At 40.1% G+C, this 12,850-nt stretch overlaps 1 protein-coding gene across 5 annotated transcripts in view; it reads right to left on the reverse strand.

Annotated features, from left to right (window-relative positions):
* UBXN2B (UBX domain protein 2B) overlaps positions 1-12,850 on the reverse strand; it is a 39,456-nt gene that overhangs the window by 13,489 nt on the left and 13,117 nt on the right. For 2 of the 5 annotated variants that reach the window (XR_010936510.1, XM_067712277.1), the window contains exons 4-6: positions 11,754-11,837; positions 10,036-10,145; positions 6,722-6,859 (exon numbers count right to left, since the gene is read on the reverse strand). Coding sequence is in view for 4 of the 5 variants with exons in the window: in XM_067712277.1 (XP_067568378.1) it covers positions 6,722-6,859; positions 10,036-10,145; positions 11,754-11,837 (332 nt within the window). In the remaining variant the exon portion in view is untranslated. Of the gene's footprint in view, positions 1-801; positions 964-4,320; positions 4,515-6,721; positions 6,860-10,035; positions 10,146-11,753; positions 11,838-12,850 lie in introns of those variants that run through there. The other 3 variants (XM_067712276.1, XM_067712278.1, XM_067712275.1) reach the window with 3 other exon arrangements.

Genomic DNA, 12,850 nt, shown 5'->3' on the forward strand with positions numbered 1-12,850 from the left:
GGATTTACCTTGGCTTTACGGTAAAATGTGAGCATTAACTTTGGAGCGCACCTGACTTTTACTCTCACTGTAAACAGACACAATCCTTAGGTGAGTTATGCATCAGAGAAATGTCAACAATGTTATCACACTACAGGGCCTATTTTTTCAGAGTATAAAATATCTTAGCAGCACATGACCCAGAAAAAGGTACCTCAGATGAGCCTGTGTCAGTGTGAGTCTATAACTATGAAAAGTGTAAGTACTCTTACATATATACAGTAGCTCAACTACGATCATAAATGTATCTCTTAGTGGGATACAATGAACAAATGTGTTATTAGCACAACAAATGTACAATTAATGTTAAAATGGCATTTAAAACTGTTTATTTGAAGTACTTGGTAAGAGTACAATTAAACTTTATTTACACTATAAATTTATGTTACAAAGAATTTGCTATGTAGAAAGTTAATCCTAATCAGGGTTATCATAAATTTTTAAAGGAGTAAAGTCCAAATCAGGTTTTACTAAAGCAAAGCAAATCTGATTCAACTTCTCATGGTTTTAGCAATGGTGCAAATCTATAGCTTTTAACAATTCTCTTTATTTTTGAGTGATATCTGCATTTGCACCCGTATTTGGACAGTTTACAGAGGATGTTTAAGTACTAAGTGCTTCACTTCTTATACACAGCTATTACTCTCTTAAAATTTTTGTTTTCTGTCAAAAACTTACTTCAAAAGTAAATGTAAAGAATTTCGTATTCTTCATTACTCAAGCTGCATCCAGTTTTACAAAGATAAGTCGCCCCAAGCTTACCTGTGTGTGCTATTGAATCTTTGTATCAAACGGCTCCCGTCTGCTAACCTGATCTGAATTTTGGTCGTGGGCACGGAATCATCAATAAGAACAACTGCATTAAGTAGTGACTTCTCCTCTTCTTCTGGGGAGGAAGGCGTACTGACTATTTCAGGTGTGAGGCTAAGAAAGAAGAACTGAAGAATCAGAATGTGAATCTGAACACATAAGATGCACAACACCCTGAAGACAGCAGAACAACCACTTAGACCTGCACCTGACCTCCAGTCATCCCGCCGGGGCTTCTGCCCCAGTGGGGACACGGTTTCCTTGGGGTCTCCTATTCTTCTACCTTCTTTCATGACATTAAAATTACCTTGGGTCCTATGATTCTGATTTAGTTTATCCAGCCTCTTTTGAAAGCCTAACTCTGTATTCCTTCCTCCCCAATCCCTTTGAAATTTCATGAGACTGTTCAGCACAATGGTCTTCAGTCAGAAACCTGAGGAGCAACTTGGAGTTAACATCCAAGACTGACCATGAGCACAGACAGACTTGGTTTCAGATCCCAGCTTTGTCAATTGTGTGAACTCCAGTACCTAAATTAATCTCTCTGAATCCCAGTTCTATCATTTATAAAATGGGGGGGGGAATAATAATATGTCATGTAGGTCTGTTATAGTAAGTCCTTCATATAGTGCTTGGAATAGTGTTTCAAGAGGTATCAGCTATATTTGTACATATCATCAGCACTAAGCTATCAACTTAAACTTAGTTGATATTACTTTAAAAATATGCTTTAAGTAGTTACTGCTTTACAAGAGAGTAGTTCCTAAGTGTGAGTGAGAAATGAAATTTAATATATGGCGATGAATTTATAATGAACCTTGTGTGATACAATCTCTTACCACTGGACCTTGGTTACTAGGGACCATAGTGCCTTCTAACGCTAGCAGGATGACCCATCATTGTAAGCCGAAAGCGAATCTCAAAAATAGAGTGCTCTTTTGATTAAGCAATTAAAACAAATTAAAAGAAATTTAGAAATTCTTCATAGACATCAAATCTTAATCCTCTTTCAGTCATCCTGCGGGATTCTTTGATGGCCTTGATGCTGATTCTCTCAAATACTGGGACTTTGATGGCTCCCTATAAATGACTGTCTTTTGAAAAAAATAAAATAAATATATATTTATCAGTAAAAAGTCCTATGAGCATCTGTGCTTTAGTCTAGTGTAAACCTAGCTCATCATGACTCCAACTCCCACCCAAAAACTTTCTCAGCATGTCTGGCAAAGTGGTAAAATTAACTGGTACTTACTGCTAACACTTCGCCTTTCCTTAGCTACTTCCTGACACATATTTTAGAACTAATTTCAGAATGTAATATTAAGGAATTTCCTTTCAAGTTTGGAATTGAGGACTGAAACAGCTGCACCGCCAAGGTGGGTTACTCTGCAACAGTCCAGTGTCCCTTACACAGGGAGGGGGACGAAACCCAAAGAGGGGACGGGAGTCAGTGAGCATAATGGGCCTCTTCCCTCTCCCTTTGCATCTTTATAACCAGGTCTACACACTGTCATCACCACCACCAGCACAGCCTCTGCAGCATTTGCTATTTCATTTAGATCCTGGAGTGAGGGAGGCACTGTTGCTTAGTGGGCAACAGCACGGATGCAGGGGCCCGACTCTGGGATTGACTCTGCCACTTATTAGACGTGTGACTCTGGGCAAGTCACTTAACCTCTTTGTGCTCAAGGGCTGGAATGGCCTTTCGAGATAATTAAGGCCAACCACATCATTTTATAGGAAAGGAAAACTGAGTCACAGAGATTGAAAGATACCCTCAGAGTCAGAGAGACAGGCAGTGAACAAGCTGGTTAGTGTGTTGACAAAAGCTAGGAAGGAAGAAAGATCATTCTATAGCTGTTAGATCTGCCTCTCAGGAAAAAGTACTCAACCTGTTCTTTTTGTCCCTGGCTCTCCTCAGTTTGTGAGATCACTCCATTTTTTAAAATATAATTTTATTTCTTTCAATGAATTTGAAATAAAAAAAATTTGGAATAATGAAAACAAGAAGTCATATTAACTTTAACATTTAGCTCTCAAAGTCATGGCTGTGTGTTATTTCAAACTTTCTCCTCATCATTCAAGCCATAGTGACATTTTTAATATACTGTATGTATGTTTCAAGAATTAATATTAAAAAGAAAAATTTTTTAAAAAGGAAAAGAAGAAAGTTAATTGATAAAACAAGCTTTCTAGGCAAACTGGAGGAAAGGATGTAGCTTGTAAGGGGAGTGATTCCCTCAGACCCATCTTCTTCAGACTTAAAAGAGGGTGGTGGGGATGGATGTAATAAACTCAGAGGCTAAGAGGAATGTATTAAGAAAGCTAATTCTTGTCAGGCTCTGTTTTGCCAGCAGAGCTGCTGCGAGTGAGGGGCAGGGGTAGAACGGGCACCGTGGGAAAGCCGGGCACGTCCGGGCTCAGCCGTCCGGGGGCAGGAGAGGGGCAGCCCGCCTGCCCAGCACGGGTGCGCGGGCGTCCCCAGAAGCACCGACTGCACAGGACAGACAGATCCAGTGGCTGTGCAGTCAGGCAAGGGGCTGCAGAACCGCTGGTCAGAGAATGAAGCAGAGGCAGGAAGGAAGGGGCTGTGAGACCTTAGAGAAGAGGGCCCTCCAGGGCCCAGGGACCAAGGCGCAGGCACACCTCAGGCGTAGTGTCCGGACTCGGGGCAAACGGCAGCTTGTGGATGCACAGTGTGCCAGACAGGCAGTGACTGTACTGAAGCAGAGACAGATTTACTTCATTTCACGATCCGTATCATCACACACGCCAGCTCAGAAGCCTACCGTGAGCGTGTGTCAGAAGTGCTGGCCCTGCCGTCAGAAACGCTGCTGAGGTTTTCTAGCTCTACCTGGCTCACCAGCTCACTTTCAGTAAATAAATGTATTGCTCTACTATCAAAAATTTGTAGTTTTACACCTACGGTTTGCTTGCTCCTATAATATTACGTGAAGGTACTGGGTAATATTTCTATCGCATTTAGGTTTACACCGTTTTATTGTGGTCTACAAATAAGTCAATTTACACCTATGTAAAGTTTTCTTTGCAATTAGACTGCCAACTATGGAAGACAATGGAATCATCTCTCATTCTGTTTTGTTTGCTTCTTTTTAATTACTTCTCTGTTCAGTAAATAGTTGTCTGGAGCTCTTGAGAAACAAGCCATTTTAGAAAGTTACTTTCTGAATAGAAAAAGGCTGACTGTTAGAACTTTTATGTTTTAATATGTTTCTTAACGTGAAGCCCTCTAATGCTCTGTGCAATCCTTCACCTTCTTAGAACATACATAGCCAACTATTCTGCATCTGGACCCATGTACCTCACACAGGCTCACACCACCACGCTCATCTTCCGTGTAAATTTTCTGTGCGTCAGAAGCTGGAAACTCTAAAGACTACATTTCTCAGACTCCCTTGCAGCTAGGATTTTGTAGGATTCCACCCTTCCATCAAGCAAATAAATACATACTTGTACGGTGAAAGTTAAGACCATGGCGTGGAGATGATGCAGCTCTTCTGGTCCCCAAGGTCCTGGAGGCATCTGACTCTCCCAGTGCAGTCATGATGGGGTGTTCTAGCTCTGGGCCCCAGCTCCACAGGCTCTGAGCAACTGATGGGGCACAGGAGGTGTTTTCTCTAGAAAGTTCTGTTTGTTTCTCCTGTCTAAGGAAAGCTTGGTTTGCTATCTCTTCCAGAAATTCTATAAATTATTCAAGGCTCTGTAAGAAAACCCTTACTATTTAATCTAGCAAATGGATTCTGTTTTCCATAATCAAAAACCCTGACCAATATGGCTAATGATTAACACAGCATTATCACCACTTATCTTTGCCATTCTTCCTTCATCATTTTCTCCTTTTTTATTGTCATTTTCTCTAGTTATTTCCCTTATAAGTAAAAAGGCTGGCCTTTGTAAGATACTATGATCAATCAGATAATAAATCATTATTTTCGTGAGTTCAAACTGCCAATTATAATCACTGGGGCTTCTTAGCTATCTTCCCTTTAGGCAACCTTCTTCAATTTCAGTTCTAAGTTTACTCTACAACTGACCCTTGAAAAACACGGGTTTGAACTGGGCAGGTCCACTTACGCATGGATTTTCAACAGCAAACACTATTACAGGATCTATAATATAGAGTACTACACGATCCGAGGATGGGGAGTCGTGGATACAGAGAGCCAATTATAAGAGGAGTTTCGACTGCTTGGAGGGTCGGCGCCCCAAACCCCCGTGTTGTTCAAGGGTCAACTGTACTTCTACTAACAAAGATATGCATTCTAACTTTAATTCTTGGTCATACACTTAAATAATAGAAAAAGAAAGCATATGAAACAAAGAGATGACTGGGCATTTAACCTGTGTTTTAATTAAAAATCATAATCTCAATAAATATTAAGTAAAAAATGAGAAGTGCTAGAAAATATTAAAAAACTATCTGGGGGTTGTAGTTATAAAAAAAAAAGGCAGGAAGAAATAGGACAATTCAGGAGAAGCCTGACTGTGTTGAAAGTAAAGAGAGATGAGGGAGAATTTCCAAGTAGACCTGTCCTTAAAAGAGCAAGGTCAACACATGTTCCTGTATTCTCTACATATCTCAGAAATAAGCCTCTAATGGGAGAAAAGGATGCAGAAAGGGAGACTTGAGAAATGAAAGACAGGTGCAGAGAGCTGATACTGAATTCTTTCCTATGTTGAGAAATGAGAGGGGAAGAGAGAACCGGTGTGCACAAGGCAACTGAAAAGAACTCAGAAGGGAAGGAATCACATGAAAAGGAACAAAGGGTGCACAAAAGGGTATGTTGGAAGCATGGCCAAGGCCGCAATTCAGCATGCCACCTGCAGTAACCTGTGGACAAATGGAGGGTCATGTTTACCAGCACATGTAACAAGCTTTATGAAGAGGCCAAGCCGTGGCTATTATAAAGGTGTCCACTCGTACATTACACCACGCACACTGGTTTCCAAGTTGTGCTTGGCAAAGTCCTAGGGTTCTTTGGAAATGTCTGAGGCAATTCCCTCTTCCTGCAATAAGAGGAGTTCTCTATGTGTTCCCATAACTTGAAGAAAGAGTTTGGCTCCTTAAGATATATCGAAAATAACCAACTTAAGCCCACTGCTTTGGCTTCAAGAGCTTAACAATTACCTACGGCAGACAGGGATGCTTACAGCTGTGATCTAAGATACCTACTGTTTTATCTAATCAACAATTCCCCCTGTGAACCCACGTAATCGTAATCAGAAAGAGGCAGGATGGCACAGTGGTAAAAAGCACAGACTTGGGGGCCAGAGTGCCCAGTTTGAAGCTCACACACTAACCACTTCCTCCCTCAGTCACCCTGGGCAAACTGCTGCATCTGCAAATGGAGTGATAACAGGGTGTACGCCAAGGAGCTGCTGTAAAGATGAAATGAGGTAATGGCTGTAAAAGTGCTCTGAGGAGGGCTTCCCTGGTGGCGCAGTGGTTGAGAGTCCGCCTGCCGATGCAGGGGACACGGGTTTGTGCCCCGGTCCAGGAAGATCCCACATGCCGCGGCGCGGCTGGGCCTGTGAGCCATGGCCGCTGAGCCTGCGCGTCCGGAGCCTGTGCTCCACAACGGGAGAGGCCGCAATGGTGAGAGGCCCGCGTACCGCAAAAACAAAAAAAAAAAAAAGGGGGAAAAACGTGCTCTGAGGGCCAGGAATGTGGTAACTGCTATCTAAGTATCATCTATTAATATTATCACCAGATTGGCACATCTAATTCCATCAGCAAGGTCTTCACGGTTTATAGTTTAGTTTTTACTTCCCAGGTTACTTTGCTTTTCTTGATCTCAAAGCAAATTCATGTTGAACAAAGACAAGCATTTTCCTCATTTTAGGGCTTTACCTCCCAAGTTTTTGTCCTTCTCCACTGAAAGCCTTGAACCTCAGTCTAGGTTTTATGTATTCTTCATCGTGATGATCCTCCATATCCAGATTCACGTGGCCTCTGTGAACCAGCCGCTGAAGCTCCAGGGGAATCTCTCTTAAAAAAAGAAAAACCACAGTGAGATACCACCTCACACCTGTCAGAATGGCATTAATCAAAAGGAACACAAATTAACCAATGTTGGCGAGGATGTGAAGAAAAGAGAACTCTTGTGCACTGTTGGTGGGAATGTAAATTGGTGCCGCCACTGTGGAAAACAGTATGGAGGTTTCTCAAAAAACTAAAAATAGAACTACCAAATGACCCAGCAATTCCGCTCTTGAGTGTATATCCAAAAAAACACAAAAGCACTAATTCCAAAAGATGCATCCACCCCAAGGTTCATAGCAGCATTATTTACAATTGCCAAGATATGGAAGCAACCTAAGTGTCCATCAACAGAAGAATGGATAAAGAAGATGTGGTACATATATACAATGGAATACTACTTAGCCATAAAAAAGGATAAAATTTTGCCATTTGCAGCAATACGCATGGACTTAGAGGGCATTGTGCTAAATCAAGTAAGTCAGAGAAAGACTTGATGTCACTTACATGTGTAATCTAAAAAAATACAACAATCTAGTGAATATAACAACAAAAAAAGCAGCAGACTCACAGATATAGAGAACAAACTAGTAGTTACCAGTGGGGTTGGGGGGAATATCGAGCTAGGGGAGTGGGAGGTACAAACTATCAGATGTAAGACAGGCTACAGGGATGTATTGTACAACCCAGGGAATACAGCCAATATTTTGGAGCAACTGTGACTGGAAGGTAACCTCTAAAAATGATATAAAAATAAAATAAAAATTAAAAAAAGGTTTCAGTAAACTTTTTGAAAAATGAGTCTACACTGTTGCGATTGTGATAGTTAAGCTGTGAACTTGAAATCAGCAATTTTTGCTTAATTTATAATTTAAAAATTTCCATGATGATTGACTACTTCTCGTAGATCTTTCTTCCTTAAAGGTGCCTCATATTATTCCTTAGTGATTCTCAACATAGGGATTTTGTCGTCACAGGGAGGCTGGAGTGCTTCTGACAGAAGGCCAAACTGTAGGGAAGCAATTTACACCTAAGTCGGCATTAGAAAATCCCGATGAGGACGTAACAGTTAATGTGAATATTCATTTCTAAACACCCTGGAGGAAGTGTGGAAATTTGACAGGGGTGATTTTGATTGTCATGTGATTCACGCATGCTGCCCTCCCTTAGGGTCAGCATCAGGGCAGGAGATGCTCTGTCTCAGGGTCTCAACTTACACCATGAAGACTTGTCGGGGGTTCCACAGAACCACTGAGGGTCCCACCAGGGGGTCACATGGATGACAAGGCTGTTTATAACGCCTGAGCCTAAAACCTAAGGCTTAGGCTCTATCTTACATATAAGCAAAAAAAAAATTTTTTTTTTTTTTATGGTATTGTATAAATATGCTTTGAACTTTTCAGGAACTCATCTGCCATATAAACAGAAGGGACATTGTACTTTGTCTTGTTTGGAACTGTACCAAGTGCCTGACTGCAATGCCACTTATAGTAATTAAGATGCCAAAGTCACACACCTCATTATTCTGTTTTTTGTGTGTCGCATCTACATGAAAAGTGCTAGACTGCACACAGGTGCAGTCTAGGTCAGTCTATCCGTCTACTTTGTTATGTCTTCTGGTGTAATCATACCTAGGCATTAGATGTTGAAATATGTTTAGTTTTATGATAAATTACCTTCCTCTACTTCTTCACCATATTTAAGATAAATTATGTGAATGTTTTTAGAAATAATATGCACAGATTGATTATGTTACCTATAAATTCTTCTTTGAGGATAGTGAAGATAGTATTACAAAATATTTGTTATAAAGAAGGAACAATGATTATACAGCTGACAACCACTATCTGACGATCATTTTTTTCAAGGAGTCGTTTCTAAAATCGTTCTTGATCATAATTTGTACTTGAGGATATGGTGTAGCTCAAATGAAAAAATTCTCTTAGTATACCATGACTGACCACTAGCCTACAACGTCCGTCGAGTATTTTCATTTAATAATAAATTAGTTTTGATCTATATTATAGCACATTCATCATCATGTTCTTTTCTTCTTCCATCTGGAAGTAAGCGTCATTTCAGCAGTCATGTTGACCTTTACTCAGCAGATGAGCACTTCCCCCACCCAGTGGCTCCCAAGCTCTGCCCAGTGACTCTGCAGGTTTCCAAGTCCACAGCACTGACTTCAACTCTTACCCTTCTATTTGCCACCAGCATACACTGCTTCCCGGGTCAGCTTCCCACCTTTCTCAATGACCTCCCTCCCGCTTACAGCATTTCTTGCTTTTCTTTGGTATTCTGACATTACTTTTGTAGAATTCAAATACAAAATCCATGCTACTTAGTTCTAAAATGCCTTTCCTTTCGAGTTCCTTGCCCACCTCAACTCCGATGAGTTCCCATCTCCACTCCACTTCAGCCACTCTCCTTGGACAGATTTCCTCACTTGGAAAAGCCCCACCTTCAATTCCTGGATGGAGTGTAACCTCCTGCTCCAGCCCCTTCACTGCTACTTACATCTCCCAGTTCATGGCCAGCCTGACACCTTTCTTCAGTTGTATTTCTACTTAGGGATGATCACACTGTCAGCTAGTGAAAGCACAATGCAGAAAAGCTTTTATAATCGTAGCAAAATCACTTGATTCCTCGTCCTCTAGCCAGAAGGCCTGGTGAGTTATGATGTTCTTTAGATGGGTCGGAGCCCTGTGAATCTGGTTTACTTTCACAAAGTATAACTTCAAACTAACCTTTTGAAATCTTCTGCCAGCAGTAATGCCACTTTAAAAGCTTTCTAACATAAGTTGCTGAAATTCAGGCATACATGCAATGAATCACCCTTGTCAGTAGTGAGCAGGACAGTGGCTTAGTGGATGAGCAGCTACCTGCTAATCAATTCACTAATTTATTACAATACCTCTGCTCAGAATTGGGACCATAGCTTCACTGGATTTTAAAAGGGACCAATGACCACTGCTCCCCCCCAGCAAGTTAAGAACCACTGACATACAGATAGCAACATGTCCTTTATATACTTAAAAATATCCTTCCCCCCAGCAACCACTTACAGAATATATTCCAGTATCTCACTCTTAAAAACCAGTAGAGCACTACTGAACGGCGTTCTGTTTAAAAGAAAAAGAAGTTCCACCCTCAGTAACAAATAGAACCCAAGTAACACAGCTTACCCTCTCTTCACGGACTCCAGAAACTGAGCATTTGTTGGGTCACTGTAAGGTCTCAATTCTCCATCGTCTAAGCTGAAACCATTGCTCCACAGTTTAAGCAAAATCTGAACCTTTTGAGCGTAGGAAAAAAGAAATACAAGAACGCGTCTGCATTAAACAATTTTAATTTTCAAAAGTGATATTTATGATTTACTTTATTTAAAATATAGAGTTATTTGTACTATTCTTTTTTTTTTTTTTGCTGTACGCGGGCCTCTCACTGTTGTGGCCTCTCCCGTTGCGGAGCACAGGCTTTGGACGCGCAGGCTCAGCGGCCATGGCTCATGGGCCCAGCTGCTCTGCGGCATGTGGGATCTTCCCGGACCGGGGCATGAACCTGTGTCCCCTGCATCGGCAGGCAGACTCTCAACCATTGCGCCACCAGGGAAGCCCTGTACCATTCTTTATTCAGCTGAAATAAAGGTATAAACGAAGCCACGTGTGAGATCTATATTTAGCTTAATGAACTGACAATGGCTGAAATAGCAAAGGTCCCATCGCTGGACCCTGGCCTTGAAGTACAATTATTTCCGGTTCACTGAGAAGACCAAAGTCCTGAGAGCATCCAGCTGCCACGCCACACCCACCCTTCTCCATCATCTCTGTCTTCTTTCTTTTTTAACATCTTTATTGGAGTATAATTGCTTTACAATGGTGTATTAGTTTCTGCTTTGTAACAAAGTGAATCAGCTATACATATACATATGTGGCTGCTTCCCACTAGCTATCTATTTTACGTTTGGTAGTGTATATATGTCCATGCCACTCTCTCACGTCGTCCCAGCTTACCCTTTCCCCTCCCCATGTCCTCAAGTCCATTCTCTACATCTGCGTCTTTATTCCTGCCCTGACGACCCTAGGTTCTTCAGAACCTTTTCTTTGGTTTTGTTTTAGATTCCATGTATATGTGTTAGCATATGGTATTTGTTTTTCTCTTTCTGACTTACTTCACTCTGTATGACAGACTCTAGGTCCATCCACCTCACTACAAATAACTCAATTTTGTTCCTTTTTATGGCTGAGTAATATTCCATTGTATATATGTGCCACATCTTCTTTATCCATTCATCTGTCGATGGACACTTAGGTTGCTTCCATGTCCTGGCTATTGTTAATAGAGCTGCAATGAACATTGTGGTACACGACTCTTTTTGAATTATGGTTTTCTCAGGGTATATGCCCAGTAGTGGGATTGCTGGTCTACCCGTCTTCTTTCCTGCTACAGAGCTTAACTATTTATGCCAGGGGGGCAGACAGAACCTCCAGAGACCCTCCAAGGCTAAACTATACATGTTTAAAATGAAACACAACTCCGAAATTTCAAAAGGCAAAAACAAAGAATGACTTTAGGCATTTCTATGTTTATAACTCAGCTAATTCTACATCATGATGGTATGTCATTTATAATAATTATTATAACATATATGTAAGCTCATTTTGACAGTGAGTCATACATTCTTTCAACAAATAGTTATGTATCTCTAAGTGCAAGGCACAACTGAGATATAAAATACAAAATTTAAGTATGAAAACTTACACATAATTCTAAGTCCTTTTAATCCATGCTTCAAAAAATAACAGAACAAAAAAGAGATTATATTATTAATTTTTAATTTTATAACAAACAGTAGTAACTAGAGGCAAAAATCTACAATTTTTCATTTTCTTTCTGTACGTACATCTTGCAACTGATTTTCTCCATAGATGTATTCAGACCGCTTACAAAAGGAATTACCCAATCTGTATCCTCCACCTGTAAAAGACTAAAACACACACATAGCAAATGAGCTGAAAATCCACTGAGGCTTATCAAGCAAAGTGGTATGACAATGTGTGATAATATATTTTAAAACTGTATCAATTATAATAGCCAAACTGGTTTATACTTTGCAGGGAATTTTTATATTAAAATAAAGGTCTTATATTACAGAGAGGTATACTCTAGTAAGAAATTATGTTTCTTCCCACAAAAACATTAGTGACTCAGAAGCTGAAATAACTTAGGCCAATCTTAAACTAAGAAATGCATTTATACGCTGAAATAATGTTTTCAAGTAGAAACAGACTTTAAAAACCCACCTTTAATATTTTATGACGTCTTATAATAATTATAATTCTTGAATCATATTTCACAAAGTAAATAAGAGTTTCATAGAGAAAGGAAGAATTTTATAAATGAGTATAAATTACCCTGAAGAAAAGCTCCATACTTATAAGCTGCTTTGATTCAACTGTGACAAATCAACTAGACTGTACTTTTTGTTTTGTTATACTAATTACAACGTCTTCTATTTTTCAGGTAATATAGCTTATGAGGTAAAACTGCTGTTTCTTTTAATCACCATTCATATCATAAATGAGCCATTAATCATCACATTGCTTTCCTCTCTACAGACTAAATTATATCAATCCTATATTTTTCTTACAGAATTGGAGAACTTGCAAGAACCAAAATTACCTGAGACTTAACTGAAAGAGAATTTCAAACTGTGGGTAAAGAACGAAATGAAAACTAAAATTTAAGTTTCATTTAACAAAAGCGGTTCTGAGCAGTGGATGACCCTCACAATTACCAGACAGGCCCCCTAGGCACACTGGACACCTACTGAGTCATAATCCCTGGGGCCACATGGTGGTTTAGAAAACCTCCCAAATGATTTTGATGAGGGAACTCAGGTTGGGAAATGATGATTATAAGAATATATGACAATTATGCACAAAAATATACTTGAAGTCTTCTTTGATATACCAGTACTCTGCCAGCTGACACAGTTAT

This window comes from Pseudorca crassidens, chromosome 17 (genome assembly GCF_039906515.1).
Source record: "Pseudorca crassidens isolate mPseCra1 chromosome 17, mPseCra1.hap1, whole genome shotgun sequence".
Taxonomy (NCBI): Eukaryota; Metazoa; Chordata; class Mammalia; order Artiodactyla; family Delphinidae; genus Pseudorca; species Pseudorca crassidens.